The following is a 23,464-nucleotide window of genomic DNA, read 5'->3' on the forward strand; positions in this document are numbered from 1 at the left end:
AAATAAAATGAAAAGGGAACATTTCTGATTCAGGGACACTGAATTCAGTTTTGACTGATCTGAAAATGTGTTCCAGTGAGATCCACAGCTTCATTGTGCATCCATCTGTGCTATCCAGTGGGAGCTCTTTTTGCTCACTTATGAGGGTGAGCTGGGGGTTAACAAAGAGAATTAATTAACATTAACTATCAGCTGGTGCTTCATGACTATTCATGAAAAAAAAAGCCTTATCACAATGTGAAACACAGCTTGAGAAGAGCAAGATATGAGATGATGACGAGTAAGTCAGAGTGGGAGTGCGCATTAAGGGGGCATAATTATCCCCCCTCTGCCAAACCCACACCGCAACTACACTAACACACACTCCACCCTCACTTCCTCAAACACTTATGGTGCTTTGCACCCAGTGGTAATCTGCAAAACGTCCTAATAAACCTGAAAGGAGTTCTCATGGTGCCTCTCTTAGCATGCATGTGAGTAGAGCAGGGCGATATGACCAAAAATATTTATCACAATATACATTTGAAAATTTGTGATAACGATATAACTGACAATATAATTGACACTAGACAAAATACTTTACAACTCCACAACTTTATTTGTGCAAAAAAAAAAAAACAAACAAGCAGCTGTTTTTTGCATTAAAGTTATATAAAAATTTAAAAGTGGAAATGCAAATTCCTTGCTGACAGTTTAACCAAAAGGCATTTCCAGTGGAAACTGGGCAACATATCCTCAGCATAACCATGTATAATATCCACAAAACTTAAAAAGAGGTTATACACACACAGTACGGTAATATTATGTTGAAGCGCAGTACGTATCACTCCGCAAGGCTCTTGCCTACGATAGCCGCGATGCTCCGACAATCCATCAAGCGGTGCGAATTCGTAGCTTAGCAAAGTCGTACTAAAACATTTGACAGATTTTCCAGCACCGTGTACATAAAATCGTTTTGAGGTCAGTAACACAACCAGAATTCCTACATAATTTTTCAGAAAAATCAAAGGATTGAATTTAAGTGTGCCGTATTTTCCAAAAAACACGGTAATAACGACGGCCCGCTAGCATGCGCTGCCAAAAATAGTGCTTTGTTGTGTATTTGACGGACGAAAGCTAAACCAGTTCCACACCACTGAAGTTGCAGCATTTTTACAAACCAATTCTGGTTCATCTGTTTCATTCAACGATCCGCTTTCGCCCTTCTCGTTCTCTGTTGAAGCCATGCTTTTTCCGCCATGTGCGTATGCATATTCTATCGCGATATTTCATTTTCTTATCATTGCCCGACATTATACCGGTATTACCGTGAACGGTATGATATGGCCCAGCCCTACATGTGAGTATTACACAGTGGGAAGAGAAGAAGTGTGCTAATCCACACGTTTACCATCAAGATTAAGATTAACGGTAAATAGATGTGCGGCAGAAAGAAGTTATTACCTGACAGACAGATATATTATGTCCTCTCTAAACATCCACACCTATACACCTCTACATAAAGCATCCGGAAAAAACATTTAAACATATAGAAATTGAGAATAGAATAGCCCTTTACTGTCACTGTACATGTACAACAAAATTGTGGAAATATGTTGCTGCCCATTCTGAGAAGGTTAAAACTGCACAAGCAGGACATAATCCTGCACCTGATACTGTTATAAGACAGGGCTTTTCATCCGAGAGTGAAACAATCACAAGAAGGAAATCAGCAGAGAAACTCATTGTATGAATGTAAAACGGCTGGTTTAGCTGTATAAGTTCTAACAACAACAAGCAACTGTCATTTAGAAACAAAAAAAGGTATTATGGCACACAGACCTCAGCCAACATACACAGATTATGAAGCAGGAGTACTAGGCACCACCAATCCAGTGACATAAATCACACATGATAATTGCTGACAGATATAAATGGGTTTGTGTTGTCTGGCAGTCAAGCGTAGTGCAAAGGGGTTATAAAGTTGAGTTGTGAGCCCCACACAAGCCAGCACCATTATGATGGATCCACCAAAGACATCCCAAAGATGGAAATCTGTTAATGCCAAACTCCCTGTGGTTTATAATGGCAGTTGTTAAACACAGTGACTGCTAAAAATCAATAACAACTAGTAAATGTGTGTTGAAAGCTGTCCCTGGGGTAGTTACTGCTGAGCTGGACACCTTCGGTGTGAAAAGCTAACCAGCACTGACAGCTCACATACAATGAGACATCAGTCCAACGTATGCCTGACAGACCAGTAAGCTTCTGTCTTAATCAATACAGCTGTCTACAGCTGTTCTTCTGACAATTTATGTAGCCTAGACAAAAAAAATGCTACTTTTACTGAAATCGATTGTAGTGGGATCATAGCCATAGCCCTAACCAGAGCTCAGAACAGCAGTGCAATCTGCTCTGTACACATAGAACCATTTAGACCTTCAACCTACTCTTCTGTTCACTTGTTTTACTTTTGTGACAATTTTGCTTGCTTTTACAAAAAGAGCAGATGTTGCAGGAAAATAAGGAATCATGATTTCATAAAGATTTTAAGTAATGTGCAGCACAGAAAATCTTTTCATTCTACTGAAAAACAAAAATGAATATATGAAAAAAATAAATTTGTCAAAAGTATAGGTTGAATGAAAAAGCGAGGGGGATGAAAATCTACCCGATGAATGCAAATATGAATGTCCCAAAATAGAGTACGTAATACATTTCCTGCTAATATTACGAGCAGTTTTCTGGGACCTAGCTTATAATGCACTATACGACTAAGCAACAGTTGCCTGATGAACCACTGTGATGTTTGGGGGTTGCACTGCATTATGAGCAGAGAGGCAGAGAGAGTGATTTCAACTGATGTCAAGTGAAGTTCAGTGCAGCCAGAGGCTTGCTGTTAAACGTCTGACTTCAAAGGACTTGGAGTTCACAAGTTCTAAATTCATTATTTACAAGCATGGAAAGTGGGTTAATTTAACGACTGTACCCGTGCTGGATTTTGAGCAGTAAGACAGGAAATTACATTTTGCAAGAGAACCTGCTTCCAGTCGATCACATGATTCCATTCCTCTCCTAGCACAAGACTGAAAGCTAGCATTTCACAGAAAATGAGAAAATAAAAGGAAAAAAAAAACAGAAGTGGTTTTGTTTCAAAAGGTAGAAACTTTGACAGGAACCAAAACAGAGCCTCCAGACTAAAGACAAGAGGAACAATCTGACTTTCACAGAAATTCCAACATTTCCAGTGACACTGGGGGTGTGTTAGTGTATGTTGCATGTCTGTGAAGGCACCAATTGTGCTTTCACAGATGCTGCCATCTCGACGACACCTGTGTCAGGACAGGCCTGTCTAAACGTACACCTCTCACATGGCTTCATAGTTAAAGAGCTTTGGTTCTAAAATGACCTGCCTGCAGTCAACTCCTGTTACTTGCTGAAAACATTTGGTTGGGATGGAACAAAAAGTGCAAAAAAGAAGCCTCTAAACTGCTGAGCAACTGAAATATGAATTGTAGCCTCTGTCCTATTTACAATTAAACAAAGGGTTTTAAAGATCTGCAAATATTTTAATCTTTATTCCCATTTTCTAAATTTCGGGAAATATAGCTGTAGCATTTTTCACATTCCACTCTGAACTGCGAGTTAATCCTACTAGGGTGTCAATAACAAACATTTACCAGAACTGGAGTGTCAATGGTTTCTGGAAGGGGTTTGGAAATGGGCTGGGAATGACAGAGCTTAGAAATGGCTCGCTCTCCTGCTGTTTGGAGGGAGGAGATAAGAGAATTAACATTACTGCCAATCCGGATGCAGAAAAGCAATTCACTCATATTTCTAATCATTCCCCCATCCCTCTACTTTTCCACATGACAAGCTTGGTAACATCTCTGTCAGCAAAAAAAGCACTCTGTTGCTCTGAGAAGGAACTGGAAATCAAGGACAGGGAAGCAGAGGACAAAAGGAGGGAAATAGCAAAAGAGATGATGGAGTGGAGACAATAGATTAGTATATACTAGCAACATTATTCCTTCTTGTGCCAATCAAAGATAAGGGTGCCAGTCAAGCTCCTCGAGCGAGGCCATTGTTAAATAAAGCCGTTACATTCACAGGGAAGAGCTTGCAATTAGAGCTCTGACGAGGGAACAGCCTGACAACAGAGCAGAAAGACTGGGAATTGGCAAGAGTCTGCAGTGAAGGAGTCGGGTGTCAAAATGAATAAACAGAGAAAAGGGATATTGGATCTCTATCGGAAATACTGTTGGACTGAAGCTATTTTTGCCATGGTAGACTGAAAAAGCTTGGGTTCTCCTTTCAGAAATTATACTCCCTTGCTGTTCATAGCAGAAAAAAGAAACTCGAGCATTTGTCTTACTATGAAGTGAAAAATTTACCCCAAGGAAATTTGCACCATTTTGAAAACTCAAATGTTTGAAAGTGTTTTCTTCCTTTCACCCAAATGTTGTCACGAGCATCCAAAGAGTAAGGCTTTCTTGTACTGTGTTAAAGTGGTCCTGAGCAATTCTCCAGGTTTTCTGAAGGTCTTTCAAGGTTTTTCTTTGGACATTGGCTGCTTTTTCACTCATTTTCAGTCCCATCCTTGTACCATTTTCAGAGGAATGTTTTTTTTTTCTAGCTTATTACACCACTTAACACTACTAAGCATAAAAAGCAACCTAACTCATGTGTCTACACATAACAGACAGCTTACCAAAGAACTCATTTTAAATATTATTATTATATACTTTATTACTAGAAACCTGTTGTAAAAACACATCGTTTATTCCTGTTTCTTTAACTGAATCTACAAAAAATTTCAAATATAACAAAATTTGACGAGCATAAAATAGTATTTTTTTAACCCGTGATAAATTAAAAAAAGTCAGAGGACAAGTTGAGGACAAAATAGGTTGCAGGTCTAAAAAACAGTCTGCAGCAGATGAACAGTGTCTGAATGCACTTAAGAATTCCAGAAAAGACCTGACAAAGAAATTTACAAGAACAAAATACACATAACACCAAATAATAATGTTCAAGCTAAAATCACACAAAGTCAATGTTTGTTTAATTTACTGTGATCCCTTGTGTCATATTTCAATAAATTTCTGCACCCATTTCCCATTTTCCTAGCAAAATATAAAGAAATGAGGGACGGCTCAAGTCTTTACTGTACTTTGTGTTGGTAAGCTGTAAAAATGAACTTCTCATAGTTTTTAATTTCTAACAAATGTTCTTCCTTTTTCTTCCCTCTGCCCCTGTTCTCTTCCAACAGAGCAGAGTTATGCGTCAATATGGCCCAATTTATGAGGAACTAGTTCTTTCCTGATAGCGAACGGGAAAAGTACAGAATCAATCTCTGTCTCTCTCTCTTTCTCTCCCATGGCATTGCCCATCATGAAAGCACATGAAAACACAAGTCACTGCATTAAAGTGCATTTGAGATACATACAGGACACCCTCCCTAAACAAAGTAGACACCCCAAATGCTTGTAGGGATATTAAATGCACGCAAATAAACAAACACTATTAATTATCTGTATTCTTTTTTCCTGGGAAATACTTCAAATGTACACATTCCTCCCAGGAAAATCTCTTCCCTTTCCCACAGACAGGAAACACCAATCACTCAGGACCCAATCAGCAGAACCAGAATCCACTGGATTCTACACAGTTCTACACCACATGCAACCCTCTCTGCGTCTAATCAACACCAGCGCAGCAAACTCAGCCCACTCAGTGACTGGGCTTCATGTGCATGCCCTCCCTTACAGCTGGCACTGCTCTCATTATGGACCTAATCAGTACAACCAGGGCTCTTGTCAAGACATTCTCCACAGAATAGACTCTCTCTTTGATATGATGCAAATGCCGAATTCCAAATATCCTAATTTTCGGAGATTCAACTGGATTTGTGAAAGAATAAAAAGCTCTGTTTCCGATCCTCAGCCACACAAAACCCCTCATCAATGGAAGATGCTCCACTTGGACAGAAAATTCTTGATGACTAATGTGAGCCAGTATTTCAAAGCTACTTCTAAATGAAGCATGAGTACCAACCAGGCCCAACACACTAATCTAATTTGTAGCTGACACACTTGGAATTGCAAAGATCAACCAGAAAATTACAACTACAGCCAAAACGTGTGTCCTTGAATGTCTCTGTATGTTTTCTTTTTTCCTTCCAATATACTGCATGGTCATGTTTGAATGTGTGTTTCTTACCACCACCAGCAGCAGCACCATATCAGCATGGTCACACACACAGGCTACATGTAGGGCTGTCCACAGGTCTTCGTCCTGCAGGTTGACGCTCAAGCCTCGTTCAATCAGAAGTTCTGCTGCAAAGACATTGTCATGGCGGGCACACTGCAGAATGCAAAAAGAAGGAAATTACAGTATTGTTAGATTTATTGGAACCACAGGAGTGGTTCAGTGCACATACACTAATAAGTTGTAAATATGGAAAAATGTGCAGCAGTAGTAAATAAGATTTTGCCACTGTCACGGAGGAATGTAATACATTTTTGCAAAAATAAAGGCATGGAGAACGGTTATAAGTATAAACATGTTACATTTATAGGAGTGACAATATCATTCTATGAGGACACATAACAATGTCCTGATTTTGTAAATCTGTGCATTAGAAATGCAGGAATTCCAGGGAAGATGAATGTGAGTGTAAAAAAATGCCACTTCCTGTTAGGGACATATCTTACCAAGTGCAGCAAGGATCCCCCAGAGGAAATGGGAGTGTTGGGGTCAACACCTTCTTTCAGGAGGCGCAACACTGCAACACACCAAACATCCATATGTTAGCACCTGCTGTTTGCGAGGACAGGCAGCGTGCTTAAGGCAAGCACAGTAGACACATACACAAACACAGGCATCACTATCAAAACCGATGTGTGTGGAGTGAGTGTCCTCTGACTGTCCTTGTTACGTCAGTGCGGATCAGTGTTAAGTTGTGCGTGCATGTTTGGTAACCCCTGTTTTCTGACCTGCTGCTGTGGCAACAGCGAGCCACGCAACCCAATAACACACTGACACAGATCTACTAAAGGAAACATAAACCATTACAAACAAGCCGACACAGTCAGACATAAACAGATAAGCAGACATGGTTAACACAGATAAGCAGGGTCCCAAGATTTTGCTATAAATTTGATGTGTTTTTAAAGAAATAAATGTGAACGTAGCAGCACACAGTGACAGAGCAAGAGCGACAGGACACCGGGGTGTGCGACAGATGAATAGAGACTGATAGTCAAACAAGAAAGGCAGGTGGAGCGCTGTAGTTTGGACACATGTGAATTCAGTGACACTGACAGCACTAGACGGCTGCTGACTGAACCGAGGAAGACCTTATACCAACACTGTCACACAATCCCACCACATATACACACATACTTCCAGAAACATACACATACACAAACGCATACAGTCTGTTGCATTAGCACATACATGAACATCCACACAGAGCCATGGCAAAATATTATACTTTAAAGTTTTTGCTAAAATCTAAAGGAAAGGATCTGTTAAACATTACTGTCTTAAAATTTACTAGCATTGCAAATGGATTCACCTGCGATAAATATGTGTATTTTATAAACACAGATAACTGTTTGAAGTGTGCATCGTGCATTTACACACCATCCACAACTACAGTATATGTTAACGAACTAAAACACCAAATGTAACAGGGCGGGCGGAGGGGGCCCAGGACGGAGGGACGGAGTCCACAGAGAGACAAACAGTTCAGGCGGGCGGCCACGTGGCCGGCGGCCGTGACAAAACAGTTCAGGCGGGCGGCCGCGTGGCCGGCGGCCGAGACGAGACAGTTCAGGTGGGCGGCCGCGAGGAAGACGGCGGCGGCCGCTGAGCTGGTCCGGTGGGCGGCCGCGAGGAAGGCGGCGACGGCCGCTGAGCTGGTCCGGTGGGCGGCCGCGAGGAAGGCGGCGACGGCCGCTGAGCTGGTCCGGTGGGCGGCCGCGAGGAAGGCGGCGACGGCCGCTGAGCTGGTCCGGTGGGCGGCCGCGAGGAAGGCGGCGACGGCCGCTGAGCTGGTCCGGTGGGCGGCTGCGAGGAAGGCGGCGGCGGCGGCCGCGAGGAAGGCGGCGGCGGCGGCCGCGAGGAAGGCGGCGGCGGCGGCGGCCGAGCAGGTCCGGTGGGCGGCCGCGCCGGCGATGACGTCCAGAACGTGGCTGGGGCGACGGTGCGGCAGCCGCAGGACCAGGCGAAGCAGAGGCTGGCGACGCGGCAGCCGCAGGACCAGGCGAAGCAGAGGCTGGCGACGCGGCAGCCGCAGGACCAGGCGAAGCAGAGGCTGGCGACGCGGCAGCCGCAGGACCAGGCGAAGCAGAGGCTGGCGACGCGGCAGCCGCAGGACCAGGCGAAGCAGAGGCTGACGCTGAAGCCGAGTCCGGACCAGGCGAAGGTGGATGAAGAGGTGAAGCAGTAGGTGGGCCGGTTAGCTCTTCCAAGCCTCCAGGGAGGTCAGGCTGGGTTGAGGCTGCCCTCAGCCTGGGCGCTGGGACAGGCACGGGAGGTGGCTGGACACCAGTCACCCCCACCCGGGAAACAAGAGTGGATGTGGAGGTAGACTGCGTCGCAGCTGCCTTCCTCCTGGGAGCTGGCACCGGTGTGGGTGTAGGCCGGGCCCTAGACATCTGAGGAGGTGAAGTGGCTGAAGAAGAAGGCCAAATCTGGGCTGCCGTGCTGGTGGGGAATGGCTGAGTGACGGGTGTGGAAATGGTGACCGGGTGTGTGCTACTGGCAGGTTTATCAGAGTTCAGTCTGTTTTTTCTGCCACCACGATTTACAGTCTTTGCGGGAGCACAGCAGAAAAACTCTTCCCAGTCTACATCATCCAGGAGGAAATCCCCCCATGGATCGGTGGTGGATCTGTTGTGTGTTTTATGTGAATAATCAGACGATGGATGTGGAAAACAGTTAGTGGAACTCACCACCGGGAGTGGTTGAAAATAGTCCATATTATGGCGGCGTGTGCGCCGCTTTCTTCGGGAAGAGGAAGCGGCCGGGGTAAACAGCTGAGCCCCTGGCGCGTTAGCCTCCATTGAGTCGAGGTGGGAGGCGTAGCCGCGGTGCCGTGGCGAAGGTGGAGGTCCGGCGAATGAGGCGGCGGGTGTGCGAACGAGGAGCGGAGCGGCGAGAGAGGGAGCGGCCGAAACGCGGCACGAAACGTCCGCTCTCCGCGGCAAATGCTCCGAGGCAGGTGTGGCAGCAGGTGTGGCAGCAGGTGGGGGAACGCGGCGTCTCCGAGGCCCACCCAGAGCCAGGCGAGTCCCCTCGAAGACGTGCTCTCGCTCCGCGAAGAGCCGCTGTTTTCCCCTGACCAACTCTGCCCAACGGTAAAGCGCTGCCACCTGCCGCTCGTTGAGGTCCGAGTCCGCTGGGTCCCAATCGTGTCTTCGTGGCACGGGTCGTGTCATTCTGTCAGGCGTTGTGGAGTGGAGGCGAGGAAGAAGGAACCCAAACGCAGGACTCGCAGGTAGGTGAAGCTGGGTGATTTATTGATGACGGAATGAACACACAGAACAGAGGAAGGACATGGCTGGCTGGACGACTGACTGAATGAACGAACGAACGAAGGAGGACTGACTGGCTGGCTGGCTGACCGAATGCTGGCGGAAACAACAACATAACCTAAACATCATCAATGACACGACAAAGCACGAGTGGAAACAGAAGACTTAAATACACAGACTGATGAGGATGATAATGAGAGACCGGTGAGTACACAGCTGAACATAATCTGGCTAATGGCACGAGACGAGGTGACACAGGAACAAACAGGAAATGAAACAGGAAGTGGCAAAATAAACTGAACATGAACAAAACGGAAAGCACTGGGTCACCGACCCAGGAACCCTGACATATATTGAGAAAAGCATGTTGTCCATGGAGTCGTCAGAAAGGAGGAAAAGACGACTGCAGGAAAGGTTGATGGTTGGTATAAGAAAGGGGAAAGGGTGAGATGGAAGAAGAGGATATTCACTGATTACTTGGTTGGCCTTGGCAAGCCAGACATACAAAGAATGTTTTTCCATTCTTCTCATGGCTGCAGTGCTTAATAGCATTTAAGTGGTTGATGAGTAATAAACAGACCAGTGCTGGATCCAATCAGCATAATTATCTCCTCAAGTCTCCATATGCTGTGGAGACACAAGACTGTAAAACATCAATTAAAGTACATCTAAAGCTGAATTAGTTACGGGGGAATTGATAATGTTCCTGCTTTCTTGTCTATTAAACAATATATCACAACTCATCAGTGAACTCAGAAGGGCAGTTTTTAAGAATGTAAAGCATCTTGTGATTCACAAATGGTAAAAGTTGGTATATTGAAGGTTGGTATATTTTCCTGGTTAGGATAGACTCGGGTTTTAAAATGACCCAACTGATGGAGTTAGTTAGTAAGGAGCTTTCATTCAACCTGCCTGAATTTTATGGCCCACAGCTGCAGACAGGTCAAGGGTCAAGTGGTTCATAATGTCATCAAGTAGCAAATGGGGAAAAAATGTTTGTCCGAAAATATGGTCATCGGGAATCAATAGTACTGTTGCACGCGTGTCCATCTGTTGTGTGCATTAGTAGTAAAGCTGCCAGCTATGCTAAATATCACTAATATTGAAGGCTTTCATTTAAAAATGCTTTGAGTGTCTTATGATCCCAAACATATTTTGTATTATACCTTTATGTAGCTTAGATTAATATAATAGTTATTATTTATTCTTGTAATTTGCACTGCTTTCTTACAATGTCTTACTTTCGCTGTTTTTTTAAACTAACTTCATTTGTACTTTTTTTCGCTTTTGATCATTGCTGTATATATCTCCATAGCATAAGGCTCTTACCAGGTGCCTTTGGCACTTTAACTTAACTGATGTTTATTGCAGACTGTACTATTTTTATACTTTATACTTTATAATGCTGCTGTAACACAACAATTTCCCTTGTGGGATCAATAAAGTATCTATCTATCTATCTATCTATCTATCTATCTATCTATCTATCTATCTATCTATCTATCTATCTATCTATCTATCTATCTATCTATCTATCTATCTATCTATCTATCTATCTATCTATCTATCTATCTATCTATCTATCTATCTATCTATCTATCTATCTATCTATCTATCTATCTATCTATCTATTTATGAACACTGAAACAAGTTTTGCTTCCTGTAGGCAATATTCCTGTCAAGTCAAACTAGGGGCATCCAATTATCCCTGTCTAACGTACGTCAAATAATGGAAGACAATAGTAAACAAAATCCCAAGACTTTGTTCTCAGCATAAACATGGTATAATCCAAAGTTCAGATAAAGTTTATACAGAACTTCAGAAGCCTGATTTAGACAGCTCAGGTAGGTGTCACCCAAAGTTTGAGTCTTTTTAGTGCAACATTCCCTCTTTATGTCACTAAGTCTTTACAATAACTAAGTGCAGAAACAGTAGGCAGGGGAAAGTCAAATTTAATACCATGAGCTTCCAAAAAAACCTGAATGTATTGAATTTTATCCCCCATTTGTTCCTATGGAATCATCCTTGCAAAGGATCTGTCAAAGTCCTGCATACACAGAAGTAACGATTAACACAAACAAAGTTTATTGAAGAAAGATGAAACAGTGTGAATCCATAGTTTAAATCATGGCTTGACAGACTAAATTAGTTCTCGATAACTCTATAATCCCAATAATCAGCTTAGGCAATGGGATTTTAACTACAAAAGGAGAAAGCCATTTGACAAGTCAATAGCAAAAGGGATACATTACACTGTTTGTCTTAAAGCTACTAACGACAAGCTGTTTTACATTATGAGGTGATGGCACATTATCACGTAACTAAAATGCAAAAGGAACCCTGGAATTGCAGCAGCTATATATTTATCTCACAGCACAGCCACAACATTAACTGTCTTTATATATTTATTAATTTTTATATGTGAGTCGGTGTATGTAAGTGTGCCACCCTTCAATCAGGCAGTGAAATGAAGAGTGCGCAAAAACTAAAGTCAACTACCATTTCTGGACAACCACAAAACAGCTGTTCAAGACGTATGTGCAGTTTCCATGACAACCACATAGGACCTGATAGAAAAAGAGTAAGCACGACAGAGAGAGAGAGAAAGATGAGAGAGAAATCTAAATTAGCTACAGATTGACAGGTGGACATGAATAGAGGATTATGACCTTGATAACTACTCAGATTCTTAAAAGCCAAACCTGTGACATCTTATTGGCCTTCTTCTTCTTCCATGGAAAAAATACTTCACAGCTACATCTCTACAGTAAGATATTATAAATACAGCTACAGCCAATACATAAAACTGTACACGAAGTTAATCAGTAGCTCTCTTGAAAATCCATGCTTTCATTTAGATATTAACTCATGCTTGTGTTCAGCACCCGAATAGAGCCCTCCAGGACCTTTTGCCTACACAGTAAATTGCAAAGTATGTGCAATTCACTGTTAAAAAAGCAGTTCTCCACTCAGGAAAATTAGATTTACATATTGTTGAACTGGAACTGCTTGAAATAGATACAATGCCTCATGCTGACTGTTGTGCAGATACAGTGCAAGGTTGGATGTACTTTTCTCATGGCTCTCTTTTCAATTCTCTAGCTCTTCTTTCTGGGGGAAAGAACACCGGGACATTCTATGAATCTGATCAAATCTCTGTAATGTGTGCTCCATAATGTGCCACTTACATCAGCATTGCCAATTTTCTTCATATGGCAACCAGACACATTCTTCTCATGTAAACTATCATTCCTTGGCAGCCCTATATGAGATTACGTTCAAATCCCTTACTCTTATAAATGCGTCTGTCTCTTGGGTCCTTATCACAGAGTCATGATCACAAACGGGGGGCCGTCTCACCTCACTGCCCCATGTTTTTGAAATGAGTTTTTCATTCCTCCTTTGTTTCATTCATGATGGAAAAACACAAGTGTAGAGTTTTCAAATAGATAATGAGTCTTGTAAGATGGAACAGGGAACCACTGCCTACTTATCCCGAGAAAAGGCCATGTAATGTAATTCAGCTTCTGTAACCATGTAATAAATGCCACCAAAGGGGGGCAATGCACGCTCGCAGTATCTGAAGTATTTAATAGACAAAACCCCTCCATAAATGTGGACTTGCAACCTTGTTTAAGTTGCGTCCTCCAGTGAAAGAAACACATTACTCTAAAAGACAACTCTCAGACAAATGGTGCTGGTGCATATTTTATTTCGCTTTCTTTTTTCTACAATGAAGCACTGGAATTCTCCTCGTAAAATCATGCCTGCAAAAAGAAAAAAAAAGAAAAATTGAAATTGCTTATTTGTGACAGTAAAGGGAAAGTGGGACCGCAAATTGAATGTGAATGCATTTTAATCCGTTTTTACAACCGGCCATTTTAGGGGAAACTGTCATTATGTGTACTTCTCTTCCTTTGTGTAATTTTAATTAAAATACTCAAACGTAGAAAAAAACATCTAAATTAAATTCCATCTTCAAACCGAGCACAACTGTAAGAAATGACTTCATAACATTCACATCCTTTGCTCATTTTACCTGTCTGGATGAGCCTCTGTAGGGACACTCATGACTCATCAAATGAAGTATACATTTAATATTAGAAGGTCAGAGAAGTTCCTTGCAATATGACAAAAGTTGTCATTAAAGCACATTTATGAAGGATGGCAGAAAAAGGGCTTCTTTTTCTATCAGCTCTGTGGGCCTAGGCCCTGTTCTGTCAAAAACATGACAGATGTCTGACACCCTTTTAATCCCAGTGTGGTGCACTGAGGGAGATATCAAGTGATGTTCCCTAACATCCCTAACATATTTACTTATTTTTCTTCCTCTCTGGTTTAAGTTTCACCATCTAGGGGAGATTATATATAGATGGACGGCTAACAAAACACAGCTAAGTGTCTGAAACTTCCCAAAAGACTACACTACACATCACAGTGACTTCAACTGTGGTCCAGCACAAACGGTACACAGTATCTAATGATAACAGATGGATATAGTTATGATTATGGATATAACAGAGAATTCCTTTGAGTTAAAATGTATTTCGCGGGCAGTGTCAAGTGGATTCCTTAAACTTTGTATTGAAGCTTTTGCTTCACTGATATAAACACATGGTGTTTAGTAATTTAGGTGTGATATGTTTCTAAGGAGTGCTCCGAAACACTCCACATGACTGGAAGCTTTTATTACCTCCACTTTCCCGACTTCCTCACTGTGGAGAAGTGATTGCACTATGAGTCCCTGTGCTGTGCCTGCAGGATGGATCTATACACATTGATCAATAATGAAAGATGGCCATTGAGACACACTTCACACAGTAATTACACTTCCATATAGTGCGCACTGAACAGACACGCAGCACAGGCACAGGGGAAACACGCTCGCCCACTGGTGCAGAAACCGATCCAAATAACAATATTTCTGACTTGAGTTGGAGTCCCCACTGAGGGGACTGTAAATGCATACAGTTGCATAAAACAGGTAATCTTTACTGCCAGCAGGAGAAAAGTAGGTTTGACCCGAGGTCTGCGGCAGCTAAAAAGGACAGGAAACAAGAGACACTAAAGGATCATGAGGCTATGAATGTCTTAAATGACAAGCCATTAAACAGTACTGGTCTAAAGAATTGATGTTCTAAAGCAGAGCTGCAGGCTTCACACATACACATGCATGCAAAACAACAATAATCATTAGAAAACAACAAATCGTTCTAACACAACAAAGTACTGGTGATTTTCTATGTAAGATCTGATATATGAATGGGGTGCACTGTGCAAAACTGGAGCTCATGAGATTTCGGTTTTTAAAGAAAGTGCTTCAAAGAAAGATGCGGATACAGTCCACAGGTGTCTTAAGATGAGTTTTGGAATGGTACCAATCAAAAAGAGGTACCAAAAACCTCTCAAGATTTGATAAACAAAGTTGGAGAAACCAGCACAAAATGTCATTAAATAGCATTTTTGGAAAGTTAAGACATGGTAAATATTAGTAGTAGGTTCCATGGTTACGAGAGCAACAGCTCCACATTCTGATGATTGCTTTAAAAAAAAAAGAATTTTTCACCAAATGTCAAAACACAAGCGAGCCAGATGTTTGCATATGACAGATAAACCCGTGAACCAAGATGACGTGCAGTACTCTCAGATCTACAGCTAGAGCTGTGTGTCCGTAGTATATCTAACCTTAACCCTGCGATATCCTTTGTACTCCAAAAGCATCTTTGTTGCTGTTATTTAGTTTCATCCATTTTCCAATGTTCCCTTTTCTCAGTGTGTTTGCCCTTCCCTCTTCTCTCTCCCTCATCTTACTTCCTGTACAAGACGAATGATAAGAAAAACAAAATCCTTTTGTGACTGCGTGTGTGTAGAGTGTGTGTGCATCTCTTATTATCTGGCTGTCGTGTCAGCAGACAAAGTTTCAGCACCTCGTGCCTCGATTTTTTAAATTTTATTTTTTAGTTAAGGCTGAGTCTTATTTGCTAATCTCTCTTTTTGTGTCCTTTTCAGTCACAGTTTCTTAAAGAGCTATGAGTCACCTAAACATCTTTAATTATTTTTCAATAATCATCACCGTCTGGAGCAGACGGCGCTGACAAATTAAGTTGAGATATTTAAATGTATTCAAGATAACAGACATTTTAAAGATACAAGTGTATCTTTAACAAGTATATCACTTGAGCTTACTCTAGAAGGGATCCATGAAATGATAGCTTAATCGTAATGCTGAAAGCATAAAATAATTAAAATATTGGCTTTTTTTGGCAGTCATACAGTATATGATCTACTGCTTAAATGGTGACTGTGTTTAAACCCCAACAACAGCTTTTTGGAAATCAACCAGGCATGATACACATAGCTATAGTTGCAGTATAGAGCATGAAACTGATGTGCGGTACACCGAGTTCATAGCTATTGCTAATTTCTAACCCTAAGTTTAAGTTTGCCACTGCCAAATATGTTCCCACATTACTCTGGGGACAGTCCTGGCCTGAAGCAAATCCTATCACTCTTTATAAAAAAGGCTAACACGAGCAGAGATAGTGAGAAAAACGTATCACTTCGAGCACCAGCACCACTGAAGAATACTAAAGAAGAGGCATTGTCAGGATATACAGTACTGAGTGCTGATGGATCCAACTTCCAAGTGTTAACTCTAAGTGGTTTGGACAGATCCTTACGCAAAGGCACTGACCCAAAAGAACCAGACAGGCTAACATAAAAAGAACAGCTGATGAATCTTTAAGGCAGTATTTTTCTTCAAAGATAAAGATATGAAGTGTTCCCTTATCTACAGATGCCTCTGCATGAATCTACTATTTTGTTTCATTTGGAGCCAGTTCTTGTTTTGAGCACCAAATGGTCACAAAGCCCTCACATAGCAAGACAAACGGCGGCCTGGTACCACTTGAGCACCATGGTGGGGCTTAGGTGATTAGGCAGAGGAGTATGCGATCCATGCCAAGCCAATGAACCCTGTTTTCAGGTTGGCTTTAGCAGTGGCACACCAGCTGCTCCCACAGACCCCAGCTGAATCTTACTGGCAGCCAGGGAGCAGAGATTAACACAGTGACCTGCAAAGTCTGCCGGAAGGACTGACGGAGATATGCTCAGACAGATGTGTCGGTGACTGGCAAGTGACTGTCATAAACAAAAAGAAAAATGGCAAGGTTGGACAAAAAGATGTGCCTTTTGGAGTAAAATGTGAATACCCTTTAAATTTCAAGAGGCTTGTTTTGTGACAGAATGATGTCAGCATCAGAAGTTAGTGTGTTTTTATTGTCTGAGGAAAGCTTGCAGGCTCCTTTTTCTTTGACTGGTAACAGATAAATAAACACACACACAGACAGGAACAAAGAAACATTCTCAGACACAGGAGGGCAGACAACGGCGCTTTTCGCCGACATCAGTAAAATCACAGTCATTCTGAAGCCACAAGAAAGGTTTTTAACCATTTTTAAATGCTTTGATGGACTATTAACTATCAGCCAATCAAACAGCCGTATCACATGTTCTTTCTTTATCTGTTGAAGAACATTCTTATGTCATCTAGCTCTCTGTCAGTGTCACTGAACAGCAGATGTAGGTGGGATTTTTTAGGTGGGAACACTTTGCTCTCAAAATCAGGTATTGCCATCTCTGCTACCCTCTTGTCACCCTCATGTTAACCAGAAGCAGACACGCCCACTCGCAGAAAAATCCGAACACACACCTTCTTTGTCATTATGATGAACGACGGCATCCTGTATAATATCGACGGGCCTGAAGCGGACGTGGTGCTTCTTGCGGTGCGTGGGCAGGGCTCGAACCTTGACTCCACCTTGCTGGCGCTGAAGGCTCTTTTCTCTCTCATAGTACGCCCTTATTTGTTCACAGCGCATCCTCCTGACCAGCCTCTGGCGCTGGCCAATGGGAAGAGACTCCAGCAGACACTGGTCTATCTCCATGTTCTGGCGAAAGACGTTACATAGCTGGAAGCAACCTAGATTCAAAGAGAGAAAGCCAGAAACAGCAAAATAACATTAGTAATGTTTTATCTCAAAAAAATTATGTTGCGTCATTTGTCTTTTTTTTTTTACATAAGATTTGTTTTTATTCTAGTTCTGAATGCAAGCTGTTCATGCTTCAGTGAGGAGGACAATCTGGTGAATGAGTGAAAACACTATCCCGCTAAACATGTCCTATTTATGCCGGTGTGGGCTCACTGTGGAGGGCCCCAGACACCCCACACAAAAGTGCCCACATGGGCCCCACATGGGCAAGTCTGCTATGATAGTTTACACAGTAAATAAGAGAATGCTCTCTGATTAAAAACAGAAACAAATTTACCTAAAGATGCAGCTATGCATGTCATTTATTTTAAGTCTTGTTCCTGACAAGCAGAGATTTGCGTGGATACCCAGATTTATTATTAGGGCCGTGGTCTCAGGCTCGACTTGTTGATTTTTTTGGATGATATGCAAACAAGCCTTGGTCAGAAAATAGCCGGTGTTACTCAGATAAGGAGACAACACTTTATCAAAAGCAGTCGAGGATTTATCACCCACACGGCTTCACAGCTTTGTACTTGGCCAGCTCGATAGAGACTGCTAGGTCAAACGTATGCAATGTTTACATTTGTTCAGCTTTAGCAGAGAGCGTACGCTGACTCAATCATATCATGTCAAAGAAGCACTCTGTGTGGGTGCGTTTTCGGCCAAAATGTCAAGTATAAACCTTTTCACAATTCATCGCTGAAAAGTATGAACATATCATCAGTGTGCAGCAGAACTGTCATATTTTCACCTTGATTTGTTCTAGTAATCTTTTTTTTTTCCTTTTTTTTTGACACGTTCATCCGGCCACAGCTGTACAAACTCCAGCGTCTATCAGTAGCAGCTGCTACACAGACCAAGCTGTCTCCCTCATTGGAAGGGAAAGTGATATCACAGGGGGAATAGCAGAATTTGTTATTGCTTTATTGCTTGTTTCCTTAGCAAGTCCTATGCTGAATCACCAGCTGATGTAGTTCTATTTTTGGATAACAAATGAATATGGGCAGGTGCTCAGTGATCGGATCTGGCCTGTGATCTTGTTTTCAGTCTAGCATAATGAGGTTAAAGAGATGTAACGCGATAGCATTGGGTCATAGTGGAGGATATCTTTATGTGATAACTGTAAATACTCACAGCAACAAAACAGTGTCAGCTGAGTTCTTCAGCTTTCTTCACCAAGATACTGAACCAAAAAAAAAGCCCTACATTAAATATGTGTATTTTGGTCTTAGCTTACTTTGCTACTCAATCATTTGGGACAAATCATCAACACCCCAGCGAGAGGAAAATTAAACCACAAACACACCCTTTAAAAAGTAATGAGGATGAATTCAAAACATTTCACTTCCAAACATCACAGATGTTCTCTTATGAATTTTACTTGTTCAGAATAAATTAGAAGAAAGTTATTATCCAGAATGCCTTACATTTTTTAAAAAAAGTAGTTAGCACACTGAGATCTTATTTATTTATTGATTTATTAAACATGTCTCAGATAATAAGAAGCATCCATGTCCTCAGGTGTGTTGAAGCAGTAATGGGTGCTCTAAATATCAGATTTTTATAGCAATTTTATTTATAAAGCACATTTTATTATGTAAACTTAATGTGCTTAACAAAGAAGAGAAAAAAACATTAAAAAAAATCTGTGTAGCTTTGCCTTAAGGCACAAAAGCAAAAATAAAATATAAGAAACAAATCAAGAGCTCCTTTTTATGCTTATTTATAATTCACTGAGGACAATAATTCTAGAAAATATGCTGCACTCCATACGCCAAACAATTAGTGCAGAGTAAGTGTGATTATTTTGTTTAGTACAGCTCTAAACTTTGCACATAAAAGAATAAATTCTTTGCTGGTTTTAAATTTAAAAAAGTATTCCGAAATTGCTGAACAATTTTCCCACTCGCTCTTTCACAAAGTGGTAAAAGCCTCTCATCATTACTTCTGAAACTATCAGCCTCTCTGGGATGCTCTTTCTTTTTATAGCCAATCATTTTACTAATTAGTCTAATTTCTTTTATTTGTTTTCATTACACGACCTTTCCAATCTTCCTGCCCTGACCTTTGCAGGCATTTAATGACTACATGATTTTCTCAGGTAATTTTCAGTTAGTTAACAGTTTTAATAATTTGCGAATGATGGCATCCTGATTTACGCTGTTAAAAACATTTTTTTAAACCAAGCTGCATCCTTTTTTGTTTTTGTCAGCATTTTGCCCAGTTGTGTGCAGGCAATCGTTTAGCATCCTGGCTGTGAAGGATATTTGCTCATTGTTTAGCTCTGGGGTGGGTTGTGCGAGACACCAAAATATTTTATGTGCTGTTTTTTTTTCCTGTCCTAACAGAGTGTATCAAATCTTCTGACTGTGCATAATCTATCTGCCTCTCAGTGGAACGTAGCCAAACGGATCTCATCACAAGGCAGCTGCTAAACCGATTCTGGTCTGCTTTGGTGATGTAAAGTAGCGGGACTCTACAGCAGGTGGGCCGAGCCTCGGAAGACCAAAAGAGCTCATGTAGAAATATAAAAAATCAAAAGATGCTAACACTTTTAGGGATAATAATCTGTTACAAAGTAAGTTAAAGTGCAAACAGAAGCCGAACTGTCATGACAGCACTGATAATATGACAAATTCAGGTCATAGTCAGCCCAGAGGACAAGCAAAACATGAAGACAAGATAGTCTTTGCACAGACAATGACTCACTAACTTATGTCTCTTTGGGCATGTTATATCCCACTCCTTACATTTCTCAAACTGCTCTTCTTTTATTGTGCTTGTCTTTTTTCTTCTTTGCCCACTTTTGATTTAGTTCTCTCTTACTTTGAGTATTTTTGTCTGTTCACTGATGTAGCGCTCTTTCTCTCCGTCATCTGTCTGCTTCTCTTTTAGGGTGACTGAGCACACATCAGTGTTTTCAGCAGGTGAAAAATACTGTTAGCAGGGCACTTTTGAAGCCCTGCATGCTTTCCAACACCTTCTGTTTCTTTGTCACAACTTTATCAGGTCTTAAATATCTTATTTTTCCAGAGCTCCAGACGGTGACTGGTCACACTTTACCGTCAAAGGAAATAACAGTATCAGACACACATTATTATTTTATTCCTGTCCCAGGGTGTTTTCTGTCTGTTTCTTACTTTGTATCTGTGATGTTAGTTTTCCATTGTTTTTACACAATAGAGAGTGTTGCAAGTTATCTCATATAAGTGTAATATGCATAATATGCACATTTGTTCCCCAGTCCAGCACTTGCTCTACCACCTGAGAATCTTGGCACTAGAGCCAACTTTCTGAGACTTTGAACTGGGGCTTTTCTTTCAACAATGAAAAGCAACCTAACAATAAAAGAAGTCCTTAACTGTCGAGGCGTAAGTACATTGCTGTTACTTTTTACAGTATACCAGAAGCTGTCATTCGAAGGGGCCGAGGTGTGTTCGGATTTTTATCAGGCAGAAACAAAGACGTCCTAGCAGACAAAAAGATGCTTCTGTGTGCCTTTGTTGTTTGTGTTTGTTTGATATACATCTACACATTCATTTAAACACCTGCCCCCACCCAACACACACACACACACACTTCCTTCACAATACATCAGTGCCATCTGCTCTGGACAGACATGTAAAAAAAAGTGTTCTTTTGTATTCAAGTTCCAGACGGGAGTGGTGGGTGGGGGTCATTATTATACTGCTCATGCCAGGTGCTTCAACTGTATTTTATTTTGGGAACTTGGCTAACGGTTGAAACACAGAAACACACTCGACCTACTGCTTTTTCTAATAATATACACACAGTCTTGCATTCTCAGTCCCACAGTTGTTGCCTTATTTTTCTCCTGTTCTTATATGCACACGTGACAAATTAAAGGAAAAGCCATCATAAATTGTTTTAATAAGGTGTTGGGTCACCACATGCCTACAGAGGAGCTTAATTGCAACATGACATTAATTCAGTGAGTCTCTATATCTCTTCTGTGGGGAATTAAACATCACTCTGCCAAAGGATATCCCCTCACATGATGGTCGTTCATCTAAAGTCTCACATAGATCTTCAATTTGGCTGAGAGGTATTGGCTGTGAAGACAGTATGTGATTCATATTAATTTTATACTTATTAAACCAATCAGTGATCCTTCATGACCTACGGAAGGGGGAGCATTATAATTTTGAGAGAGACGACTACCATCAGGAAAGGAATGCTTCATGATAGGTTAAAAGAGATCAATTTGAGCAATCTTGCTTATATTTATAGTAACTCTACCCAGGAAAGATACACGTGAATCTTAACAGTGTCATCAAAATACCTCCTACGACATATCAGAGGATGACCTTGCTGTAGGCGTTCAAGGATTAAGGGTTTTTTCCTTTAATTTGACACTGGTGTGTATTGTTTCATCGTATCTATTTCATTCACTGCAGAGTTGAAGATCAAAAAGAAGAAGAAAAAGATGAAACAGACCATCAAGACCAGACACGTGTAGTGCATCACACCTGCACATACACATGCGCACACCTCAGAATACTTTTCAGTCCAAACCCAGGAGAAGAAGTGGCATGTTATTTCCTTGATTACAACAATTAATCATTTTTACGTAAAATAAAAACAAATGCAGCAACACACAACACATCTAGATCATACTGATATTTTGTTCAATAACTTGAACTTTTTAATACCCCCCCCAATAATATTGATTATCGTTTTCTGATCAGCTGACTGTTTCTTGCCTCAGTCTCTGTCCTCACTGTTCCTACTGCTTGTTCCTTGGTCAGCCTGGTTGTATCCTCTTTGTCACCCCAATACATCATCTATTAAGCATACATTCAAGGTTACAGTCACACAAATCCATAAACTCCCAGTCCATGACAGACAACAAATAAGATGACATATTAGGGCAGACAGCCCACACATGAACTGTAGGTGTACAAAGCATGTAAGATAGATGGGTATAAAAATAGGCTAAAAACGAGGAGAGTATATCACTAGAAACTGAACATTTTTGTTCAGCTTCTAGTAAGGTGCACTTCACTTTCCAAATACAATTTCGTGCACATCACATCACCTTTTAATAACCTGCAATTTATTTTCAAATATTAGAACATAACGTCTGCACTAAGTGGTTAAAATAACAAGATACACTGACTCTTGCTACTATGTGATGAATGGTTGTGGACAAATACACCAGACCAGGAAAGGACTAATCGGAAATGGGTCTGAATGAATCTGGGATATGGATTAAGTGGATATACAGAGAGAGAGAGAGAGACGGGGAAAGAAAGCGTGAGCTTTCTTCTTCTGCCATCCCATCTCCAAGCTATCAGTTATTGATTAAATGTAGAGCATCCCATGCAGGCTCCAGCAGGCTTTGGCTAATAACACAAACACCATTGCAGGAGGTTGTAAATTGCAAAATACCACACATACACATACACAGTTACATGCACACAAACTCACATTTATGGTGTCTGCAAGCTGCAGACACCATAAATATGCAGGATATGTAGGAGAGGGGATGTGGATGATTAAGAGGTGAGGTGGGGTCTTAGAGTGAAGGAGAGACTTTGACAGCCTGCATCACCTCTATCATAGCACTCAATTATCTTTCCTCCTATATTCTCCCTTTTTCCAGTCTTCATTGCTGTTGCCTCTCAAATATCTGCATCTATCACTCAAATTTTGGCCACATTCCTTATGTCACTCCTTCCATCCCTTTCCCAATAATGCCATCCCCTCCCTCTCTCCCGTGCTCCTCTAAACCACCATCAGTTTTCTCTCCATCTGTCTTTCTCTCCTTGAAACCACTTTCTCTCTGCGAGTCTGTTAGTGTGATGTGAATATGCCAGACACGCGTGGGAGCTGCATCTTTGTGGCTTTACTTCATCTTTCTTTCCTTCGTTTTGCTGCTACCT

General features: G+C 41.5%; 1 protein-coding gene across 6 annotated transcripts in view; it reads right to left on the reverse strand.

Moving 5' to 3' along the window:
- The window catches only part of myo16 (myosin XVI), a 107,362-nt gene that overhangs the window by 64,538 nt on the left and 19,360 nt on the right, over nt 1–23,464 (reverse strand). For all 6 annotated transcript variants that reach the window (XR_014869727.1, XR_014869728.1, XM_085134766.1 and 3 more), the window contains exons 2-4: nt 17,237–17,506; nt 6,696–6,766; nt 6,202–6,345 (exon numbers count right to left, since the gene is read on the reverse strand). Coding sequence is in view for 4 of the 6 variants with exons in the window: in XM_085134764.1 (XP_084990890.1) it covers nt 6,202–6,345; nt 6,696–6,766; nt 17,237–17,506 (485 nt within the window). In the remaining 2 variants the exon portion in view is untranslated. The remainder of the gene's footprint in view (nt 1–6,201; nt 6,346–6,695; nt 6,767–17,236; nt 17,507–23,464) is intronic.

Source organism: Neolamprologus multifasciatus, chromosome 16, assembly GCF_963576455.1.
Source record: "Neolamprologus multifasciatus chromosome 16, fNeoMul1.2, whole genome shotgun sequence".
NCBI classification, from domain to species: domain Eukaryota; kingdom Metazoa; phylum Chordata; class Actinopteri; order Cichliformes; family Cichlidae; genus Neolamprologus; species Neolamprologus multifasciatus.